Here is a 25,557-nt window from a genome sequence, read left to right on the forward strand (position 1 = left end):
CCTTTATTTGCTTATTGAATAGAGGGTCAAAGATGTTTTCTGTCAATTGAGACTCCAGTTTTAGTTCCAAAATGTAAAAAGTTTAGCAGAAAGCAGGAAGTTGAAGAATTAAGATAAAACGGTGTGGCAGGGCACATGCTCAAAGTCAATTCAAAGTATTTCAAAAAATATAGGCTCCAGTAGATATTTATTTATATTCATAGGACAATGTTTACATATCATAACTTTTACATACATAGTGGCAGTCGTGGACAGTACTGAAGTACATTTACTTTTGAGTATGTCAGTTTGCAGAAACTTATGTCTTTGATTTACTTACATTTGCTAGACAAATATTGTACGTTTAACTCCACAAATTCAGCTGTTCCTTTAGTTGAATAAAAGTAGGAGTACCTTCTTAAAGTCTGATGATGTAAAAGTTTTCAAAGTTAGTAAAAGTATTTGAATAACAGTCCTTTTGACCTCTAAAGGCCATGTTATTATCGTGAGTGTTCCAGCGGTGTTGTAAGTAAAAGATAGCTTAAGTTAAATGGAGTGGAGTAAAAATACAATAAATTATAAATATTCAATACTTTTCAAGCGTACTTGAGTAAAAAAAAACTTTTCATCTCTTCATGAAATGACTGAGCAACTTTGTATGATCAGGAATAGTTCTACCTTGGCTAAAGTACTGGGTTGTGTACTTTGTCGCCATTGCATGCAGGCAAGTTGGTTTATATTCTGAGACATATATTCATTGTTGTTGTTTTTCACGGCAGGTGGACAGGTGGTCGTGCCACCCACACGGTGTTAGTCTTATTTCCGAGGTGTAACTGAAGGCAGCAGGAGGCCTGACGTAACTTTGGAGTTTTGGACTTTATCTGTAGACCGTCAGGGTTATAGTGGAATTCCAACGGATAAAGTGCCAATCCTTTAAAAGAAATAAAAATAAATACAAAAATAAAATCTAAGTTCTCCTCATCCCCGGCACCTCCTCTTCCTCGCTGTGGCAGGAGCGCAGCGGTTCGCTCCCTCTAGCGGCGGAGCTCGCAGCCGCGGAGCGTCACCCATCCACCGGTCGGTGTCCGTCTGTCAGCCTCAGTGAAAGTTGTCTCCGCTCGGGAGCGCAGGGGCATCGGGACTCGCTAGGTTTCTACCGCCGCTGCTTCACACGCTTTCTCCCGGAGAGATGAGGCGGAAGGAGAAGCGGCTGCTACAGTTCGCCGGGCTGCTCATAGCGGCTCTGCTTTTCCTCCCGAACGTCGGGCTGTGGTCTTTGTACAAGGACCGGGTCTTCGACAACTCGCCGGACTCAGCGGACGGTCCGGGCGGCATCCCCCAGATACAGGTAAGGGAAGCTCGGCCGCGCTTGGCTCAGTGTCGCGGTGGTGTTAACACGGCTGTATCCTGTTTGCCCCTCGTCTCCCCGAGTATTCACGATGTCTGTGTGCTCCTAAAATACTTCATGTTAGTTTGGTGGACGCAGTGTGGAGGCAGAGGTGGCTGTCTACTTCCAGGGCGCCGCAAAAGGGGTTTCCCCGCGCGAACATAAACCTTAACATTCCCACCCTGAGAGGCTGACGTGGGTTCCTACACGGTCCCGGCGTTAGCAATGCGTGGGCATGGAAGGCCACTAATTCCAGCCACCAGGATGTGGAGGGGCCACGTAGCTAAATGGAGCTAGGCGTCGCACTAAAGTTACAATATCAGCGACTTCAGGAAGTTGTCAAAAAATGTGGAGCAGGCCGGTGCTGCGTTCACAGGTTGACCGGCGCGGCGACGAAGCCTTCAGCGGCTCCAGTTCTCATGAGTTAACCTGCCCATGCGGGATTCTACTCATGCAGGGTGGCTGCTGTTTACTTCTCACGGCCAATTGATATACCGGGTACTTTATGTATATACTACTAGATACTAGATACTTTATGTATGTTTTTTAGTCTTTAAATCGTCTGTAAATAGTTCCATTATTCTAGTTGATATCGAGTTGTTTTGTTTTGTCCAGCCTAGAATCAGAGCTGAAAGTTCGTCTGTTCTTTTTGTTGTTTTTGTTTGACCTGAGTCAGATGGCCTTGGTGGCCTCATCAGTAGTCTGGTTTCAAAGGATGTCTTCCTATGTGGACACTGTATGCAGATATTATCCATTTATATGATATTTAGATATTTGGTAAACGCATGTAAACATTGTGAATGTTAAAATGAGTTCTTTATTTTCCAAAACATTTGAGAAAGCCTATAAATGACATATTTACTGCATTGTTTTCTCATCATTAATGACAGACGATGAGAAAAGATGAAGACCGGAACGAAACTTGGTCAATATAAATATCAGCCGATACTGATGATGTGACAGTATTGTCACGGTCATTAAAAATAAAATCAGTATCTTTCTAAAGATCAAGTTTTGTTCAAGAAGTAGCAGCTATCAGTCGGATCAGTTGCCAGTTTCTGTCGCCAAAGTGTCAAATCGGAGTCAAAGTGATCTTGTGACATTTTACTGATGGAGTGTCTCAAACCACCACACCCTTTCATGAATGTAGCTTCAGGAAATCAGTTGCTCAGATAAGGGATATTTGCAAAACATCGACTCCTGTTGGCCATCGGAAAAAGGAAGTGGCTTTCCCCGATGGCCGCCTTTATCTTTTGATATGAAAAGTAAGATTAAATGTTGTTTCTGGAATGTGTCGGATTGAATTTGTCCTCAGAGATGGTGCGATAATGATTTTATCACCATTCTTTGGTTTCCTGAGCACAGAGGAGGAATGAAAGGTCCACAAAAACAATATACAGCCACATCCACAGCGGTATTGGCCCGGGGACGTATTACTGTCCGCGGGTTTTCTGAGTTTCCTGATTTTGATCAATGGTTGCTTTTGACTAAAGAGCCTTGTTCTATGACTTCAGTCACTCCGACTGTTGTCATTGAGAATGTTGACCGCCACAAAGGAGGAAATGTTTTGTTTTTTGTTTTTTTTTGCTGCTGCTCGTCTGTTAGCAACTGTTGGTGTGTTCCGCTAAATCTAAGAGGCCAGATTCCTTCAAACTGTGGAGGGTTGTTGCACAGGGTCAAAGAAGAACCCACTGAAGTTTTGGGCCGATCAGTTTAACACATTGGAAAACGTTATTTTTTAATTTTTTTCATCGGGTCTGGTCGAGGCCACCTTGGCAACGGTAGCACCTCTCCAGCTGCCCTCTGGTTGGTTGAGTTTTTGTCTAAAAAATTAATTCCGGTATTGGATATGAAATGAAAAAGGCAGCAAATCCTTCATTTGGACATGCTGGGAGTCGTGAAACCTCCACATGTATCCTTGACGGCGGAATTAATTATTAAAAATAGGAGAAGGAGAAGGTTGTTTGCACTCAAAGCGAAAAAATTGTGCCAAAGTCGAACTGCACTTGTAGCTTGTTGGTACCTTTAATTTCAGGCCTCCAGCCAAACTGCTATGACAACTCAGTTGTGTTTTGCTCTTTGTGCGTTTCGTCTGAGAGGGAAATAGATTTGCTTCCCCTTCATTTATCTGTTAACGTTCAATCTTAAAGTGCATGCGTAACACTTTGTGTGGAAGATTAACAAGTAAGTGCGGATGTCATTTTTATTTGTTGAATTTTCTTGTTGTCAAGGATAAAATCACAACTTTCAAAAATGCATTTGAAAGAGTTTTTTGTTTTTTTTTCTGGCAGGGAATTTTGGTCCCAGCAGAAAAGAACCCTACAGCACTTTAGTGAAGTCTTGTTGAACTTGTGTGGTTCTCAAGGAAAACACAAGCGTGCCTCCGTGGATGGAGTTGAATCATCCGTCTTCAGTTAAAGCATGCTGGTTCACGTGGAGATACATTTTTGGAGCGCATTTCGACAACCCCCCCAAACCACTACCACCTCCTCCTTCTCCTCCTCCTCCTCCACCACACTGACCCGAGTTGGCAGACAATGGCGGCTCCTCCAATTCATTGGAGCCAAAACTCTGCTGAATAGAGGCTTTGATTGTGTGTGCGTGTGTGTGTGTGTGTGTGTGTGTTTGTGTTAGTGTTAATGTTAGTGTTAGGGTGCTGGCAATGTTTGTCCAAATACAGCAAACTTTGTGTGATTGGAACGATTGTTGGACCCAGTGAGGGCTGAGTTCAGTTTCTGGAAATCATCCCATGCATGTCTCTCCTCAAGCAGAAGGACGCTAAGACTCATTGCTAAACACACAGACACACAGACAGACACACACACACACACACACGGGCGTCGACAAGTCACTATCTCTATTATTTTGCCAGTAGAAGTGTTCAGAATGAGCGACGCCCTCTGCATGTATCCTCCATGTTCGTCAGCTATCTCTGTTCGAGTTAGGATTTGACGTCTCATTTGACTGACAGGAGACATCGTGGGTGGGATTAAGGACATTTACAAAACCAGGAAAAGCCTGTTACATAGTAGCAAACAGTGTGATAACAGCCGTCAACTTCTGGAGCGATTTGATATGATTGACAGTCCTATTTTGAAAAAATTAAGACAGAGGTCAATGAATATATATTTGTTACAAGTTATATAAGTAGGGATGTATACGTTTTTCAACTGAATGACCAACTTTTGAGAAGTTCTCATGTAAAAGTGGATGATAGTATTTTTTCACTTCTTCTGTTTCGTCTGTAATCGCGACCTGCATGGAGATGCTTGCAGCTTTAATCAGGCCATAGTCTCATAGGCCAGACGCCCCCCCCAAGGAGGTATCATAGTACTCTCTCAGTACTCTCTTAGTTATTCTCAGTACTCTCTGGTTGTTCATATGATTTTGTCAGAGCTGGGTTTTAAAAGCTCCTTCTTAAAAGTGATTGTGTTGCTACTGAAGCTTGTTAGTAGCTGAGCGAACATCAACCAACTACCTCCTACTGTTTTACTGATTAAGTGATGCATTGATTTATCCAGGATTCACCTCCAGTTCTGTACTGATACAGGCGGTCTGAATTGATCAAGTGGAATATTGCACATTGAACCTGGCACATCTCCACGCATCGCTGACTCTTTGCACCCTTATTTATCAGTATTGGCAAAAAGACGCAAGTAATTTATCAGCTGAAAAAAAAAAAAGAATCCTCACCCCGCAGCCCTATGTGGTTGGCGGTGGGACAGTCCCAGCTCTCTGTCAGATTCAGGGGAACTTGACTTTATGTCCCGTTCACTGAGGAGCTGAGAGGAAGCCTCCCCATATTACACTAAACATCTGCAGCACTCTGACATGTCATTGTAAAGTTTGTGAAAGCTGTGTGCAGGTTAGGGCTTAATAACGCACCCTCCATTGCCCATATGCTGAACTTGGCAGTGTAGAAGGAAGCTTGGAGTGAAATCTGTTGATACAGCTTTTTCCTGACTAAAACAATTTGCAGCAGATTTTGGAAGGTTTCCATCAGACGGTTACCTGCTGGAGGAAAAGCAGGAGCTGCTTGAATTAAAAAGGATGGTCTACAACCTGGGGTGTGTGCGTGAGCAACAGGCAGCAGTGCAGCCATCATTTCTGAAAGACTGATGTCCCATTTGGAACTTCGCACGTCGGAGTGATTTATGCCTGAGCGACTAAAAATCAGTGGAATCTTTCGAATTGGCAACTCGGACTCGACAGCGTCAGCTGAGCACTCCTGACCCATCACATAAATTAAGTCACCAGAAATCTGAGGTTTTGGAGGTTAAAAAAAAAAAAAAAAATCAAATAAGAAGTCCAGTCCAGGCTTAAATATCCTAACTGACTGAATGAGATCTGAAGGATCAATGTATCTGTTTTAAAAAAAAGCCAAATATGAGGTATAGGGCAAGAGAAGGCGAAGTTCAATAAACAAGATGAAGAAACGCAGCGTCTTTTACGCTCAGGAAAAATACACTGGCAAATAAAGGCACGTGTAACAGAAGTCTAGCAATGTACTTCAGCGTCTTTCTCAGGCCTTGAAAAGAGTAGCGAATGGAATAAAGCATCCTTCCTTGACCCTTGAATTCTCTCTGTCATTCATTCGGCCTCTGAGCAGAGAGACCCAGCCAGCGATAGCTTATCACAATAGATGAAGCAAAATGACAGGAGACAATGACTAAAATAAGCTGAGAAGAAGAAGAAGAAGACGTCCATCTGGGCTGGGAATGAAGCCTGTTTGGAGACAAATCAAGTAACTTTTATTCATAAAGTGCGGCGATGCAGGCTGACACAGTGGTGATTCTTTGATTCTGCTGTGGTGAAGAGTTTCAGGGTGCAACCGATACCTGCAGCTCTGAAACCTGATAGGTGCGTTCTCGTGTTCACCGGGAGCCTTTTAACACGTAATAGGACCGATGGAAGCACTCGAACCCCGTCAAGTAGATGAACTTGCGCTTTGAGCCACTGGGTTTTAACGATTTTGTTCTAACTGTATTTACCTTGTCTTGTATGGGCACAATATAAACATTTTTGCTCTCTCATGAGCAGATAAGCATGCCAACATTTGCAATATACGTTGCCAAATTGCCATCTCTGCCTCCATCTATTTTTCAGTAGAATTGTAATGGATTCTTTCATTGAACAACAGAATCATACGAGCTGCTCGTGATCTGTGAATGTGATGGAAGAATGCACCGTCGAGGGTCACGGATAGAATGATTGACTCCAAAAATGTCCAGTTTATTTAGATAATTTCTAACATTAGTCATAGATTTCTGTTATTCCCCATTAATTCTGACATATTCCTGTTGCCTCCCATAGAAAATTTCGAACTTTTAAAAAAATGTAAACTCTAACTTTCTAACCTTTTTTAAACCCCAACTCTGGAACGTACGGTACTTGTCACTATGGCTTTTTTCATGACATGATGATTGAAGCAAACACCCAGGCAGCCTGGCTCCTATATATAGCTGTGTGCTCAGCATGCCCATGCAGTCCTGGAGGAAATATTAGAAGTATTGGCAAACACTGACTACCTTCACTTTTCCCCCAGAAAGATAAGTCTCAGATCTCCAGTCTCTTTTTAAAGTTGCTCTCTGCTGGCAAAGGTGACTCAGCGTCCTCCTGCCTGCTCCAGCAGTCCAGGTTAAGTGGGGGGTTAGAGCAGATGAGAGCAGAAGGTAGTATTAAAAAGAGGCCACCTAGTCTGACCTGCTGCTAACTGCCTGACAGACTGGCTGCTCAGATGCATGCATGCCCTGACAAATGCCCGAATCGTGCCAAACTAAACGTTAGCCGAGCGGCCTCAAGTTCCAAAATCTCATGCTGCTTTCTGACAGTTGGATCTGACACAAATATGTTAGAAAATGTGTGTGTGTGTGTATATATATATATATATATATATATATATATATATATATAAATCCCAAAAGTAGATTTACTGCATTGACAAAACACATGCTCTTTTCTCTAGTAGGCTGACACAGAGATGTTTTATTCTTAATGCAGTGTGTTATGGTGAACAACCTGAGCCAGCAGCCATGATTAACGGAAATGGTGGAACAGGCAAGCAGATGAGAGAGACGGGTGGATACGGGACTTCGTCTGTCTGTGTGAGGGAATATTTTGGCCACAATTTGCTACAAGAAAGGTGTGCTGGTGATTGAGGGTAACGCATCATCAAATTCCCACCCACAGTTCCAAGCGTGATTAGCGTCAAACTGGGATTTGGACTCCCGGTAAACTTGACGCAATGCGGCTGCCGCCATCGAATATCGGCATGCAAAATGACTGCATGCTAATGGCGTTGGTAAATGGAGAGAAGCGCAGTCTTTCATTTGTACTCTTATGCTCCTTCTATTCTGCTGTGTTTAAGCTCCATTTTACATGGCACTGGAAATAGTACAGTTGATGAAAAATAATATTCTAACAGTTCAGCCAAACTGATGTTTTGATGGAAACCCTGCAGAAAATTAAGACTCACTTGGTTAATAACTTCTGAGACACACAGGAAGTGGAAGTGCTACAGAGCCAGTTTTAAATCAGTGCTGTCAGTTTGGACAGGCTGTGGAACTCTGCTTCACCTCGTCTGTATTTGCATCTCAATTTATCCTGGCACAGAAATATCACAAATCAATTACATTTTGTTGGATTAGATCGCGTGCAGGAGCTTCCTTGTGAAATCCTTTCATCCTCTCGATCACCAAAATAAAATAAATTTCAAAATAAAACACAGATTGACGGTGCCGTCAGCTGTAGAGTTGATATACTAATTTATCTTTGGTGACAAATTGATGGCGAGAGGCACGAGAAGGCAGACAAACGGAGTGAGACAGGGAAAGTGGTGGGAGTGGGGTGTATGGCTGAGGTGGGGGTTGGGTGGTCAAACAATCATAAGGGGCAGGAGAAAGAGAGGAGGGGAGCAGGATTGCTTGCTGACCAGCATGCAGATCGACCAGGCTGCTTCTCACGAGAGAATTGACACTCCCAAGAACCAATCGAGTGGTAATTCAGCCCTGGCACCAAATCAGTGTTAAAACCTGGATTCATTGATAACACGTTATAATAATGGTTAGTTAATGCTGAGTTCTGTGGTGCAGAATGAAAAAAATGATTGAAGCTTAATTTCATGTTTTTTGAAATGCTCTTTGTGACCCTTTATTGTTTTCTCTTTTCCGTCTTTTCTGTAACTGGTAAAGTTGACATTAAGACATTATTGGATAACTGCAAGACAAATGACAGCGACACGATATAAGGATGGAAAAAGGAATATCATGCGATGGGAAAGAAGTAGATCGAGGTGGTAAAACCACACCGGGAACACAAATGTCAGGCAGCTCTAGCTGAGGGAAGCAAATGCACACTATCCACTCAGCGATACACTGGGTATCCCAAGATAAAACCAATATAATAACACAGTCATGCAGAAAATCCTCCCATATCCAGGTTTATAATCATCATTTTTTCCATTTGAGAGCTGCTGATTTATGTTAATGATAATTTAGAAGGCTGTTTCTCGTGGAGTGTTGAACTGTACTGTTGTGTGTTCACCTCATGAAGGTAAGATTTATTGTAGGTCATTAAGCAGCGGGTTAGCTTTATGTAGATAAAACTAATAAGTTGGGGGAAACGCAGTACAGTGTGTTTTCGCAGGTCAGCTTCCAGTTTTAGTGCAGCTTGCCGGTGGGTTTTCCTGCTGCTAACTGCGTGTGATCAGGTGTTACCGGAGTCTAGAAGATGAAGTGTGCTCTTGAAAGGAAAGTTGGCAAAGATTCACGGCCCTGTCACAGAGAAATGAGAGTCATACAGGCTTCTGTACACTGGAGGCTACATTTATAAGCCACACACTGTAGGCTGCATTACTGCACATTCATCACTGCACGACCTCGTGTGTGTGTATGTGTGTGTTTTGCTTCTCCCACACGTACAGGCTGGCTCACATACACACACTTAAATGTATACACAGCTTTTAGAGGCAGTAGAAGGTCAGTTGGCGACAGTCTGCTCCTGTTAATGAGCAGAGCTCAAAGTAAACAAGGACATTTATGTAGAGCATCTCAGGACGAGGAGGAAGCTCAGCTGAAAATCTTGCATGAACATCTTTTAATTTCTCATCTCTGCCTTGGAAGCAGCAGATTATTGAGCCACAGTTTTTTTTTTGTTTTTTTTTTAATTTTTCTCTGCAAATTATCCTCTAGAACAAACTGGTTTTCTGAATAAATACCCCCAGTGCGTCTGTCTGATGTTGAATTCCCTTGCTGTGTGCTTGTGATGTATTCCTACCCCACAGTCCCAATGCAAATCAGATGTGTGTTTGACCCCTCTGTCCTCCAGTGCTCCCACAGGCCCTCAAAACATTGAAAAGTCTGACATTTGTCCTTTTGAGGAAAAAATAAACACAGTCTGTTGCTTGATTCCTTTTTCTATTTATACATTCACACTCTTCCGGAGAACACATATAGTTTCTGTGTGTGTGCATGTGTGTGTGTGGAACTGTCAGGTCTATGTGGACCCGCGCTCTGCACTGTTCTGGTGGCTGAAATTGGCTCACAAGCCAGTTGGAGGTGGAGTGTGTTGGTGTGTTGTATCTGTGTTCTTCCAACAGTGGTGGCTGAATTGAAGCACCAAATTTTGGATTTGAAGCTAATAAATGCTGAGCAATTTACATTTGCTGCAAAAAGACGTAATGCAGAAAAGACTTCAGAGCAGACGAAGAGGTGCTGTGGAAATGCGTAGATGAAAATGCAACCTTACGCGGCAGAACAGTAACAGCAGTTACAGTCTGACTTGATGGGAAGCACATTTCCAGGAAGGAACGTCGGGCTACACACTAGGCTACACAGGAGGCCGTGCAGCAATAATGCAACCTCTGCCGTAACCTCTGCTGTAACTTCTGCAGTAACCTCTGTTGTAACCTCTGTGACCTCTGCCGTAACCTCTGCTGTAACTTCTGCAGTAACCTCTGTTGTAACCTCTGTGACCTTTGCCGTAACCTCTGCTGTAACTTCTGCAGTAACCTCTGTTGTAACCTCTGTGACCTCTGCCGTAACCTCTGCTGTAACTTCTGCAGTAACCTCTGTTGTAACCTCTGTGACCTCTGCCGTAACCTCTGCTGTAACTTCTGCAGTAACCTCTGTTGTAACCTCTGTGACCTCTGCCGTAACCTCTGCTGTAATCTCTGCGACCTCTGCCGTGACCTCTGCTGTAACCTCTGTGACCTCTGCTGTAACCTCTGCGACCTCTGCCGTGACCTCTGCTGTAACCTCTGTGACCTCTGCCGTGACCTCTGCTGTAACCTCTGTGACCTCTGCCGTAAACCTCTGCTGTAACCTCTGCTGTGATCTGCATCGTGGAGCTTTAGGCTGCAAATGTGGTGAGGCATGGTTTTACCGAATTTACATTATTACTGGTAAAACCTAAATTGGTAACCTAAGAAAATTAATGTCAGGAAGTGCTAGAAATGCAGCATTGTGAATGTTAAATTTGTAGTTTTTACATAGAAGGGTGAAGTTAAGATTGTTTGTAAGATAAACAGAATCGTAGATGGTACTGATAAAGTCTGTCACTCATCAACTTTATCTGTGAATTAGTCATTTCCACAGCAAGCCTGTCCAAGCATTATTTTTACAATGCATCCAACAACTGAAGTAAGTGCAGAAGACGTTCAGGAGATGTTGCTGTTAGTGAGGTGACAGTGACCTTTGACCACCAAAATCCGTTGGTTCCATTGGTCCCAGCAATGTTTGTGCCAAATCTGAAGAACTTCTTCCGAGGGAGACATGGCAGGTGACCTTGATCTTGGGCCATTGATCTCTGAAATCTTTTTGGTTTGTCCTTGAGTATAATTTCATATTTGTACGCCGCACAGAGACCAAACCTAAAACTCCTCCTATGGGTGTTAATTAAACAGCCACTTGACAAACACAGTAATTACCTAAACAAATGGTTTCTCCTTTAGATGATTAGTTAAGGAGGAGGAGAGGCATGTTTCTCATCAGTGAAACATTCTAGGAACTGGGCCAAACTCGAGATATAAAGTCATCTGAATGTCCCAGATTCCGATGCCTCTGTACAATCATCTGTCGGCTGGTCCCTGCGTTTTCTTGGCGCTCCAGCAGTGTCAAACATTTTGACCTGCAGCAGCCTGTCTGTTTACTCTCTGCTGCTATTCTGATAAACATTAAAGTTGAATAAGAGTTTAGCCTGTGGTTTTGTGAAAAATTTCTCCTTTTCTGCTCTATTGACATCGTGTGGGAGAGAGGGAATGATGTTTCATGCCAATAGCAGGCAGTTATTTCAGAGTGCTCAGGAACCTCCAGGCTGCACCCACAGGAAGCATGAATCCGAACGGCACAGAAACAAAATTGAATTTGAACAGATTTACGCTGCCCTCGCAAACCCGCTCATGTGCATTGCACCACACATGCATAACTGTTTAAAGAAAAAGATGAGCCCGCTCACAGCACTTTTTGGTAAATCGGGAGTCAATTCAGTGAATTTCCGTAGGATTGCAAATAAGGGAGGGTAATGGCTGCTCTCTGCAATTAAGGAAATCACATCAGCTCTATTAATCCCCCAACATTGAGAGCAATTAGAGAGTCTGGGAGTGTAGGATTAAAACAATTTAGTGTGGTTTATGATAACAGTTGTGAGAGTACATTAGAGTTCTTTACACCGACGGTTCTGCTTTATCTCTCACTGCAAGGATGACCTCGGAATCAGTGTTTTCCTGGAGAAGGTCAGTGACTGTTTTGGCTGTCATGATCATTAAAAACAAATTGTGTCATGTTGATAGAACAGAGGTAATTACTTTAGATTCCCAGATAATTTAATTATGCCTCAAAATCACTTACTCTGTGATCGGGACAACAAGCTGAGCCAATTTTGTTTGTAATTTAAAAAGTTTGCTGTTGATGTTGCCAGAAATTAGTCCAAAATGCACAAAACAAACTGCCCAAACAAGTGCATCACAGTGTTGGCCTGTTGTGCATCGCGAATGTCCTGCGTCACCTACATTGTTACCTTTTTCTATATGTTAAGGGATGACAAGTCACGCTGAATCCAGCTAAAACTGCTCATTTAAAAAGAAAAAAAGAAATCACAATTATTTAGTAAGTACTGATATTAGAATGTCAATAATGACAAGTATCCATACAAAATGATGTCTTATTGACTGAAGAACATCATGCAATTATTTAACTTCCACAAAAAATAATGAATATACTAATAATAATACAATACAAATAAAAATATATGTGTTATTTCCATAAGGCAAAAGATTCTTCTGTCAAATGTGAAACAAATCCCACTCACAGGTGAATCCTGCTAATGGCCCAGGACCGTCTTTAGGTCCAGGATCTAAAATTTGATTGGGAATGTCTCCAAAAGCTTGTGTCCTCTTGCTCTTTACATTACTGAGCATCATGCGAAGTCTCATCAGCATCTGTCCAGGGGTTTTTGAGACATTCTTCCTTTGCAGAGTTAAAATAGGTTAAGTTATTGAATAAGCACATTTTGTATTTCCTTGTTGACAGAACTGTAGGCTTTTGGGGAGGGGCTAAAACACAACGCGGCACTATAATTGTATTCTGGTGATGTTTGATGGCTGCATTTTCTCAGCCGAACCACAATTTGATTGTCTGACTGCTTGCGTTTCTTGTCCAGCTGTCATTGTCTCTGGAGACCTCAGCAGTGATTTTAATGTGTACAACACTGTTGTCTTTATGAACTGATAGACGTAAATGGTCAGATGAACTGAAATATTTTAGCATGACGCAGAGCACGTGTCCCGCAGCCGTACGTATTCATTAGCTGACTTGCAGTAATGGCTGATCTGTCTGCTCCGTCTCACAGTGGCTTTGTAAATACTTGATTGATGCAGTCTCACTGAGCTGTGGACGAGCTCTGCTTCTAGGCTGGGAAATGAGATTTTATCTTTAATGTGTTAAGCCTCCAGAAGCAAGAGAGACTGAGGGGTGAAAGTCATTTACAAAGACAAGTGGAGTTACTTGCTGCAGACTTCACTCATTGCACTTCATCACTCACTCAGAGCTGAGAGAGGACGACAAAGGAAGGAGGAGAAAACACCTCAGGAGGAAAAGGCAGAACGAGCAGGTAAAAGAGATGTTTGTTCACAAGCTGACTTTGTTGGAGAGCGCTTCCTCCCCAGGTTCCTCACACAAGGCAGACGTTGACTCGCTGCTGGCGGCAGCACAGACTGAGTGCGTGCAGGAGCTGCTTTGTATGCCTGTCAGGGATCTGCTGCCCCAGATCAGTGCGAGGAGCCAAATGAGGGACAGGTGCAGCAGACAGCCTGTGGATACAGAGCGAGAAGTCAGGCTTTTAATTACAGCCACGTGAGCTGCTTTTTTTATGTTCAGATGATTAAACTAATCCCTCGACACTAATTTAAGGCCTGCTCTGTGCTTCCCAGTGCAGAGCCTCGCTGAGAATAAAAGGTTCTCTAATGTTTTATGTTGAGTATATTTAGAGTATTTCTTAAGCATTCCTGTTTCCGGCTCACACGAAGAGGCAATGCAGTCCTGCATTACAACAATGGGCTGTGCTACTGGGGATGTGTCGTTTCATGCGTCCTCCACGGAGCGCTGTGAGGATGACGTGTTTTTGTTGGCCAGCCTGAAAGTTAGCATCGCCATGAGTTCCCCCCACCAAAATCCAGTGGGATTTTCCCATGGGAGTTTGGATTACTGCCAAAAAGAAGCTTTGAGACTTTTGTTCTTCCCAAACAATCACCACTGTTAGGATTAATGTGATACGATGAACATGCTTCACCTCGGATGCATGACATCACCAGCACTAAGCTTTACGCTTCCTCTGTCTTGTCGCGATGATGTTTAAGTTCTTGACAACTTCCGTAGTCTCTTGAAGCAACTTGTTAACAAGCACCCATTTTAAGACAAATGAAAAGCTTCAAAATTCACCAGCGATGGATTTACAGTCATGTCCTCTGCCACAGCACAGAACGTCAAAATCAAACCCACTGACTTTGAGACGGGAGCGGAAGGTTTGACAATGCTAGCCTGTTTTTGTGTTTTGCACTGATGCCTCTACCACTGCTGTACAGCTGTTGCTTCAACCCACAGGCAGAATTTCATAACAGCAACAACTATTTCTTCGGTCATTGTGGTGTAAAACATCTCCGTTACCAAGCAGTCCAGCAGGAATGCGTGTTTGCATGCATGTGACCTGCTTACGGAGCGTATTGCTGGATGACGCTGCACACTTGGTCAGGACGGAGGTTGAGCCATGTTGAATTGCTCAAACTTCATCCACCACAACTTATTCTAATTAAGTTTAGAATAAAATTTAAAAAAAAAATGCAAATCTCCAAATCTGGGGGAAAAGCTCAAAAACCCTAACCCTAAACAGTTCTCAGTACCTTCATTTGTTTCCGCTGTCGTCATTATTACCTGTCGGAACGCCCGCTCTGATCTCTGCACTCATGATTATCAGACAGAGGTAATCTTGATGGAACCAGTCGTAAAGGTTAACCGCTGTTCCTGTTACTGTTCGTCATCAGCTGAATCCCTGAACTGTAAAATGCTCCTGATTAACTGGAGAACGCGTTGAAGACTGCTGGCTGCGGTAAATGAACCCGCGATGCTCTTCACATCAAGATGCTTTTTAAGTTGTTATCATTTATGTGATTGTTGGCTGAAATATGTGTTTCCTTTGCTTGGAATCCACTTGACCATGGCACCTGATCTAATGGTTACTTTATCTTCCTGTAGAGAAACTCCAAACCAGCGTGCCTCTCTGAAACAGATAACACTGTTTTTTACTCTGTAAGCAGTTTCCTGTGACGTGTGAAGTGTGTGATTTTTTTTCTCTCTGCAGCATGTAAAAGCAATCGGCTGTGGGCTTTGTGCATATGAGATAAAAGCTGTGTGTGTGTGTGTACGTACTGAAGATAAAGCAATATCTCTTGTACATGGCCTGCCTGGCTGCATAGCGCGAAAGATCAGGTGATAAGGCAAACGGCAGTCATGACGGTTTAATCAGCCAGACATCATGAGCAACCCAAGGCAGAGGCCTTCCACTGTACTTTCCTCACTCAGCTGTTTATAGAATTTGTAGAAGCACATCTGAGTTACTGTCTCCTTCGGGCAGTAAGCTGGAACGAGGGAGGACGTTCTTTGTTGCATCATCGCCATAAATTCTCTTAGCCAAAAGCAAATGGGATTTTTTTACATTTGATGTTGGAACATCAGAAGTTGTTTAATATAACCTTTTTTGTTTCACAAGATGATCTAACTGAACGCCACTTTTATGATGTTAGAAGCATAAATAAAATAGCAAGCAAAGCTCACAGTATGCTAGGAGCGAACTACAGCATCGACTCATGGCTTCAATGCCACTGAGACTATTAGCGCCTCTTATGTGTTCTCTGTGTTGAAGATACATAGTAGCGGGGGCCTCTGGAGTTTCTCTTAGCTACTTTTTTTTTTTTTAGCAACGACTGTATTTAACACTGTTCTTAAGATTCTCGAGTGCGGTATTAGCTGACTCATTTTGTGCAGTAGAAACAGCGAAGTTTCAAACAACCCTTGAGCTTGTGTTAACCCCAGATCTTATTTCAGTCACTTCAGTCGAAGCCATATTAAATCCCGCTGAGTTGGAGATGAAGGAACTGGACGTTTAAGGATGCAAACTTATCTCTGGATTTTAGGACTCATTCAAGGAAAATTCTATTTTAAGAGCAGAGACAGATTTTGCAAATGGACTGGAGGTAATTTTATTAGCTTAAGGTATTAAGGTAGACACCAAATCAGGGCAGGAAAACCACAATAACCAATCAGCTGGGAGTCAATAGAATGTATGAAAGCCTGTCAAAAGCTGCAAAACCAGCACTTTTATGTTGAATGTTTCCTTTGCAGCCATTTTCTTTGTTACTGCTATAATGTCCCTTCAATATTGGATGAATTCCAATAATTTTAGGTTCCATTTGATCATCTTGGTTCACAAATATGGAAAAGGACCCCACTTTTTATAAACTACTAGTCGTTTAATGTGCTGTGAATTCTTCCAGTGTTGCTTGATTTCCTGCCATAGTCTGATTACCCAGCAAACCTTGTTCTTCTTTGTTGTGTATGAGTGTGAATGGAAATGTGGTGATGCAGGGCTCAACTCCCAATGGCGCTGACACTGTAGGAGTGTGCAGCTTCCCTCACACGTGTTCCCATAATTCTGATTCCAACTCCCAGAGTAAAGTCTTCTCTTACCATTAGGCTGCTGCTGTTGCTGCTGTCCTGCTTCCCTGCCAAGTGTGATGACTGTGTTCCATTTTGACAGATCGTAGATGGTTCCTATAGTTCAGAGAGCTCCAGAGGAAGGGTTTGAACTCGGGCAGTCGGTCTCGTTCTGTAGTCATAAAGCGCTTTTCAGCAATCAGGCTGCAGCCACACCAGCACTTCTGAACAGCTGTTTGAAGATTGACGCGCTGTCTCGGGCAGAAATTGCTGCATTTTTTGCTCTGCTAGACCGTGGCCTTCCTTCCTTACTGAGCTACTCTCAAGAACAGCAGGTGATGTCACTGTTAGTATTTATGAGGCTTTGATCATTACAAACTGACAAACACACTCACAAGCCTTCTATTTGCACTCTAGCTTGGATCAGAGTCGGGGCGAACCTGCTTCCCCCCTTCATCTTGTTCTATATTTTCTTGGCATTGATCAGGGGTTTAAAACAATGCGTGATAAGACTTTGGGTGAGCAGATCGGAATCAAGGCTTCTGTTTTTTTGTTTTGTTTTGTTTTTTGTTAACTGGTATTATTAGAGCTGTAGTGCCGAGCATTACGTCAAAGGTTATGTCAGCAAGCACACTGCATTGATTGTTATCATCTGTAATGCGCTTGAAGTGGTTCCTGCATGGCAACACTTGGCGTCTTCAGTCTCAGACTGGTCACCCTCTCCCGGCTTGAGCTTGGCCGCTGCACATTTTAAATCAAGAGCGTGGAAGGATGTTGACGTGTCAGTCGGGATGGCAGATGCTTTTCTCACTGTCATCGTCTGGATCAGTTTGACTTGACATTAACAAACATGCGAGACAATTTTTATTACCCGTTAACAAAAATGCACGACAGAAGCGCTTCTCTATTGAATGGGTGTAAAATGCCCTGCATCGACCTGTCACCAGTGAAATAATGAAGTGTACATTGAGGTCCACAACCATGCGTTTGAGAAGAGGGCGAACTATTTCCGCTTTTTATGAATTGCTTTTTTTAGCATCCTCCTTGCTCATCATAGTGGAGAGGAGGAGGGATGCTGCTGTCAGTTGGATTAATGAAGGAGAGGAAATGTTCGTTGAGCAGTGGTCCACGAATAATCTTGAACCTAATGAATCATTTCTGCTTGTATTGTTGGGCCTCCTTACCGCTCAGGTGAACAGGTGTTAGTCATTAGTCTTAGTTTCCCGAGGCAGCGAGCTGAAACCAGTGGTGAGATTCTCAGGTGATATCAAGGTGCGGTATTTAGAAATCACACTTTTTCACATCGTCAGATATACAGAAGATAATTTTTCTGTTGAATAATTAAAAAAAAAAAAAAATGAAATGGATCTACTACAGCAGGGAACATGGCCAACAGAAGAGTTATGAGGAGGTTGAAAATAATTGATTAGCTCCTAAGGTCTTCTGGCAACTCAATTAACGGCAAGATATAGAATCATGAAATTACAGTTCTACAATTCTACAATTTCATTTAGCAGACGCTTTTGTCCAAAGCGACGTACAACACAAGCAAGAATTTAGACTTAATTAAGGAAAAGTCCATAGGAAGCGCAAACGTGCTTCAGTTGTGATTTGGTCACAGGTACTGCCATCTAGTGGCAGAAGAAGTGTTGCCCCCCCACTTTTTTTTTTTTTTTAATATAACAGACATACAACATCACAACAACACAGTTAGTGCTACATAATCAGATTATTATCAAATTATTGCGTGACTTCATCATGAGACGACTTCCTCTGACTACATAGGGAATTTATTAGCCAAGAAATGATACCAATCTCAATATCTGCTACAGCAACAAATGTCATCAGGTCCTTGAGCAAACGTCAATGGAAGAAGTAAGTAAACTGATTGCTAAGTAGACATTTAAGGCTGGACAATGTCATAGAATGTCTTTTATCACTTGCAGCAGCAGCAGCAGCTCTGGTGCATGCTGTTTTACCAGGAACCAGCCAGTTAATGTAGGTCTTTTTAAAGCCCTTTTCCCACTGACCAGAAACCCTGCTAACACCCGCTATCATCTGGCTTTTATCTTCAACGCGGACAGGTTTAATCTGCATGTGCTCCCGCCATCTTTGACGAGAGTGTAAACCCAGGTGAACCCAGTAATTTGTGTACCGCTCTGGTACAACAAAGATTGTATGTAAGCTCAAGATTACAGACTACAGTCTTGACGCTATTTTGACAAAACGTTTCACTTCTCTCCGCTCTGGCGACACCCTCTGTGACATTCACTGTGACGTAGTACAAATAAAAAGCCAATGGAAGTCCTTGTCTTCTCACAGTGGGAACAGGATCATTTGGCTTTAGGTGGCAGGGATGAGCAGTGGGAACGGGGAATAACAGCATTCAATAGAGTTTCTTCTCACTCTCTTTCACATTGTTTGAGTGTTGTCTGTTAAACTTGAGCTATGATCCTGTGGTCTGATTATCCTCTTACTGACAAGCGTTGATAAGTACCCTCCAGATGAGCTGTTAAAGTCCTGCTGGGCCTATTGATTTGCTGTTCCTAGCCAGTGGTGGGATGGAACACCACGTCTCAGGATCTCTGGCTCCTCCAGGCACTATAGTGCCTGGTGCATGAGAAAGACTCAGCTCCAGGGAGGTAAACGGAGGGATGCAAGCAGGATTAGGGCCACTGAGATAACTGATTTGCTGATCATTATGTAAGCCACATCTGTCCTCTGTCCCCTCAGTGGCAACCGGCTGCCCATGCTGAACCCAGCCAAACCCAGCAATGACATGAAGAGATAATGCTCTGAGTTGTGCTTACTGAGAGGAAGCCAGGGGAAAGGGTGAGGGTGGGAGCTGAATAAGCTCCTGGCTGCTGGAGGACGATGGAGTTAACTGGGATGATCGTATAAGAGGCGGCCAGCCAAGTACTTTTAATTCCAATGCAAAAACCTACAAATTGTTAACTAATATGAGAACACGTTCTCTCTAAACAGTCGTGTGGCATCTCACGAAATGTGATCAGTTCAGTTCTGACAACCTTATCCTTAGATGGGTGATTCATTCCAATCCACAGGTAAACTACAGCAAAACACTGACGAACAGACCGTGTATGTGAGACCAGGGATGAACGACGGGCCGAGAGACGACACACTGTGGTCTGTAGCAGCAGCCCAGTAACTCCAGCATTTGAAAACAGTTCCTGTACTTTTCTGTGCATAATACCAGCAACACAAGCAGTTACTAAGCCCGTTCAAACTCCTGCTTGAAACTCACGCAAAATGTCAAACATTCCAATTCAGTACTTTGAGATGGTCGTGACGTCGCTGTGGATCAGTCTGGTTAGGATGAGGGAAAGGTCATGGCTCGGGTTAAAATATAAATGAATGTATATGTAACAGCTCCAAATGTCACAGTATCTCTCTAAAAATATTTGGTTTTTGTCACCAGACACACAGCTTCAAATGTCCAAAACGGTGTTTGTTTTGGACACTGTCCAAAATGCGTGAAACGGTCGTTTGAATCATCTCTCAAATCTTTAACTTGTCTTCACGGATACTTTGTCTTGTATTCTGAACAGTGAACAACAGTTCCAATACCAGCTGGTACTCAAGAACAGCTACTCCAACATAAGGTTATCTTCCTCTACTGTGTATCCCCCACATATTGCCTATTCCGCCCTCTGCTGTTGGCGTTGTGTTGTCCAGTTTATTCACTACAGACCAGCTGATGGACATGCAGCTTCTGCACATTTCCAATTTTTTTCTTGCATATTCACAGTTGGCTTAAAATTTGCTTCACAGTTAAATGAAATTTTATGGAGTAACCTGTCTGTTGGTATGTTGATAGCATCCCTGGAAGAATCCAGTGCCTTGCCGAAGGACACTAGGGCAGACTGAATCCATCACAGCAACTTGACCCTACAGACAACTGACTTTTCAGGGCCACATGAGGGAAAAAGAGGAGGTTTGGAGTCTAGTTGGGATATGAGAGGAAGCTGCTCTTTTGAACTGAACGCATCATGGCTCAACACTTACTGGCCAGTATTACTGCACCTCCTCTCCCGGAGACATGATAATAAGGAGCTTATTTGAACAGCACTTTTCTTGGATGGGTTTTGGACTGGGGCCAGTGGAGGTTGTGATCATGAGAGTGCCAACACAGCTGTAAATTACCACAGAGGACCCTTACACATCCATCACACTTTGTCTCCTGTTAAAATTCAATTTTCAACTTAAATAGCATGGTATAATCTCCCTTGTGTAATGTTGGCAGAGTTGCCTCCAGCAAGATCACGCATATTCCCTTGCACACATTTATCCAAAGTCCACTTTTGCTACTAATGTATCCCTCTGTATTCTCTAAATTGAGTGATTTTCTCAATTTAAATGTCAGTTTTTGTGTTGTTTTGTTTATGGAGAATAAGATTAACATAAAGTCTCATAAATCCAGCAGCATATTTAATAGCTTTTGTTTGGCAGCAGGCTAGTTTAGGTACGGCTTGATGTTGGCATTGATGTGAGTTGAGATAAACACTGACTCACTGTTTTCTGCAGAATACGCATCTTACAAGGGGCGAAACATGAAAGTCTAATTTTTTTCTGTCTGTGTGTCAGGCATCCAAGAATGAAGCATGGTTGTGCGCCTGCAGAAGGCAGAGAAGCAGCCATCTGTCATGGCCTGTGTCCAGTCAGCGCTCTGCTTGGTATCTCTGGTCACAGCAGAGCTGTGGATAATGACTCCTGTTGGGAGATGAGAGGCTGTGTGGCAGCTATGCAGGGCTCCTCTTCCAGGGAGGTCTCAGGGCCTCAATCTCTGCTTGGAGACCCTCACCTTCAGCAGCAATGGAGCTGGTTCCCAGGGGGCAGTTAAGAGTTTTGGAACATAGACCTTTTCTCTAATGCAGTATTTCACATTGGATACAAGAAAAACACAACCAAACACCAGAATGGGTTCAGTAATGCCGTGACTGTCAGTAGCTGTTTTCTTAACGCTGTCAAATGTTTTTTTGTGATGATTTTTGCTTCCTTTGCCCTTTGCCTAAGGTTTTGCTGGTTCTGTTGTTTTCTCTGTGTTCCCACTGGTTCTCCAGGATGATATTTATCCGAAAACAATGATTCCCTTTGCCTGCTTTCAGTTAGAGTTGTTTGCCAGAGAGATCGAGATGGTATCAAAGAAAAGCCAAACATTTGGAGAAGTGGTGCATTCCACTGTGGCGTGGTATTTTCAAAACTGCAAGAACTGTTGCCACCAAAGATTACATTTCGACCAGTTTTTGCATCATTTGTGACATGTTCGATTCACCTTATTTGACTTACTAATCACAGCCTTGTTTTCTGCCTCAGTGCTGTCGTTAGTTACCTCCGCTAAGGAGGTATTATGATCCCGACATGTGCTTTTCTCAAAAACCAATGGACTGATTCTGAAGAAATTTGGTGGAAAACAAGGAAATATTACAAGGAACAAGTGTAACTTTCTGGATCAAATTGATCCTTGATCCCAAAGTCTTCTCTATAATGGGCAGGATATAGCAATAATTGTTATTATTCTTAATGTATCTTTGACAAATTGCTTATATAATGGTCAATAATTCTGAAAAACTGTAGCGTATTTTGAAGAAATGTTCTGAGGCTATGTGGACAGATTGGTATTGTTCTCTGGGTGCCCTGAAATGCTTATTTTTGGAGGTTGTTAAAAAACTTTTGTAAAGATCATACCATGTTCTTATTATTTATTCATTCAGCATCCTTTGTGGGGGTATGTACCTTAGTGCTTTCTATTTATTTTTTGTCCGACAGTCTGATTTTCACCAAGTGAAGAGAAATAATTGGTTTTGTTTTCCTGTTCATTGTCCTCTCCTGCTCTAAACATGTCAAAATGCCTTTTTAGATGAAGTGTTGTGCGGCTGTAAAGATCCCCCTGCCTGTAAATGTTATTCTACGCACTTCAGAAAACATTTTAATTGATACAATTTCAATTTCTCAATTGAAATATGAATAATGACAAAAGACGACTCACTAAAAGAAGATGAATCATATTGTAATGGTGATATCAGTCACAGTAATCACAATTATCTTGGTCCAAATCCTTCAGCGCTTGCACGGTGGACTATTTTTAGAAGTTGTGATTTGGCAACTTCTGTTTCTGTGTGTTGAGGCAGGACCACCAGGACAAATTGACTTTCTTTGCGAACGGGTGGAGGAGAAGAAGCAGCGAGCGTTGGAGGAGGAAATACGGGTAATTGTGTCTCTGTGGGTCGAGGTGGATCAGTTTGAGATCTGACAGAGCATTGAGGGAAAGAAACAGAACAGGAAAGCTTCCTCTTCTCTCCAGGAGTTACTGTCACTGCTCTCAGCAGGAGGAGAGCGAACAGAAAATGGAAGTATTGACCTAAGTTGTCTGATTCTTCTGCTTCAAAGGATGAGTGCACTGCTCTGGTTTGATCAGACATGCAGCACGACTGGTAATACCAAGATTTCCTCTTCACTGAACAAAGACTGTCCAAAGAGTGTGAATTCATCGTCTTGTAGTTTGTCATGTTTGAGATAGCCATTATCGTCAAATGTAAAATTAACTTTTCCCACAAAAGTACGTAAGAACTCAGGAACCTTTCATGCTGTCTGACTGCAGGTACATAGTTGTAGTATCTGATATCCTTCCGTCTGAGGTAGTACTGCAGATGGCCCAGTTCGTAACAGTAACACTGTTCTGTCCTCACCGGCCGCTCACCCTTCAAACAACGCAGCAAACATAAGCACCGAATGTTCTTGTAACACTGTTTTTGGAATTAGCATAAACATTTTTTTTCCCACATTTTATTTTCTGTAAAAAAAAAAAAAAAGTTTTTTAATTTAGGTGCTTATCACAAAACACCAATACAATACAATATTTTTGAGATAGGCCAGTGATGGGCTGATATATTCATCAGTTGATAATGGGAATGGGATCAATTGGGTTTTATAAGTGGTACTGGGATTTTAATGTCCATATTCTATGGGAAAGAGGTGTGTTGTGGCACTGTGGTGCCAGTAAATTCGTTTTAATCACAGCCAGACAAACCACTTAAGGAGGCTGATTCAAACAAATAACTTGGCCCGCCATGATCAAAGACATCACAACTCTTGACATGCAGGACTCATCCAGAGGACATGAAAGAGGGAGTAGATTCATATCTGTATGAACTGCCTAATACTCCACTTTAGGATCCTCTTTAACAGAATCAAAGAAATCAGGCCTTGCAGAGGAAACAACTTCCCTCATGTTTTTCGAGCATGTCGACGCTGCATTAGTGCATAATGTCCTGCAACAGCTGCTGAGAGTCTAAACCCACAGCAGCAGCACCAATCCCACCCTATCTGACTGAATAGCAAACATAATCTGCTGTCGGACAGATTAACAGAGGACCACTGCAGCATAGAAATGAGGTTAGACAGCCAGCGTTTCAGAGGGGCTTGTCGTAATCTGAAAATCCTTCCGTAGAGGTCATCAAGAGGAAAGGACCACTGACTGACTCCAATTCCAGGGGCCCCTGAATTGTCCTCATTCACGACATTTCAGGACCGAAATGATTCAGTTTCATTTAGTCCCTCAAACGCCGGCTGACAAGTACTGCATTCTTCTCTCTGACTGAGAAGGCTGAAATGGCGCACGCCGCAAGGCCTTTATCATGATACGCATTTAGCCGAAGTTCATATTAAGTCAAGAAATGTCAAATATTTAATTGTATCACGTAATAACAACAGAAACTATTTGGATGGCTAATGAATTCATGCAGTATTTTTCTGGTGCGCCTAAAGATCATAGCAATTGCAGGATTTTATTTATTTATTGTTTAGTCCAGTTAAACTGAATCCTGGTCTGCCATCGTGATGCTAACACAGCAGGTGTATGGGAGTGAGCACCAAAACACCCAGACAAAGACCAGCTAGTCATCAAGTCTAGGTCTGGTTCTTGGTATGGCAAACTCTGGTGTGATGTGTTTATGGTGCTTGATCTGAACCAACTTCCAGGCGAACCCTGCAAGTTTGGGCAAAGCGGTGCCTCTAACCAGATGTGCTTTGCCTTTTGTGATGTGACAGAGCACTGGAACTCAATCCACCAAGCCAATCGCACAGAAAAAAAAGTGGATGGTAAAATTTTCAACACAGAGCGCTAGAAGTATGCTAACACAGGTGTGTCTTGCTGTGTGTCCCGCCCCAGACACTTGCCCCAGCTAGCCAGAGTCAACATTCCCATTTGGTTGGTTGTGATGCATCTCGGTCCGCTTGGCTTTTTTCTGTGTGAAAACAAACCAAACGAGTCATTAAGTGACTGGGAGCAGAGCAAAGGAATCATAGATGCGCTAATACCCAGTAGCTACTGACTCCAGGCTGGCCCCCTTCACTTTAAATGAGTAGGTAGCCTGAACCACACATCGAACATCAGGTTATCCTGATGACCATTTATGTGATGGGAATCTTGTTTCCCACAAACCGAGGCTGTATGAAGCATTTTTCTAGCCCCAAGCCACTCAAAGCACTCCACAATGGTGCCTCATTCACTCATTCACACACACACACACACACACATTCACACAGTGATGGCGGAGCTGGTCATGCAGGGCACCAACCTACTCATCAGGAGCAATTAGGGGTTCAGCTCAAGGACACTTGGACACGGTCTGAGAACCAGCGAGCCTTCGGTGACTAGATGGCCACTCCAGCTCTACTCCAGCAGGAGCCAGTTTCTCTGTGTCCTGACTGTATTTGTCCGTCGTTGATGCTTCCCTCCTGCTGTTCCTACTCCTGCCACCAGAGCGGACGTGCAGCCTTTGGATTCTTGTATATATGACTGCGATCAGCCGCGAGCTCACTCATTTAACAACACTATCTGCAAAACATGAAAAGGAAGATTTTTATTACACATTTTAGCATAACAAAGATTATAAAACTTAATGTGTTCAATACATTTTAGCAGAAGCAGACATTTGTTTTCCTCATGAATAATGTTGATTCATCGCTTGC

At 42.9% G+C, this 25,557-nt stretch overlaps 1 protein-coding gene across 1 annotated transcript in view; it reads left to right on the forward strand.

Moving 5' to 3' along the window:
• The first annotated feature begins 860 nt into the window (after positions 1–860).
• LOC147248353 (polypeptide N-acetylgalactosaminyltransferase 10-like) overlaps positions 861–25,557 on the forward strand; it is an 87,374-nt gene continuing 62,677 nt past the window's right edge. Inside the window, exon 1 of the mRNA XM_086226823.1 lies at positions 861–1,327. Coding sequence (XP_086082949.1) covers positions 1,169–1,327 — 159 coding nt within the window. The 5' untranslated portion in view covers positions 861–1,168. The remainder of the gene's footprint in view (positions 1,328–25,557) is intronic.

This window comes from Aulostomus chinensis, chromosome 15 (genome assembly GCF_037954235.1).
Source record: "Aulostomus chinensis isolate RoL2024-O1b breed Wild chromosome 15, RoL_Achi_v1.0, whole genome shotgun sequence".
NCBI lineage: Eukaryota > Metazoa > Chordata > Actinopteri > Syngnathiformes > Aulostomidae > Aulostomus > Aulostomus chinensis.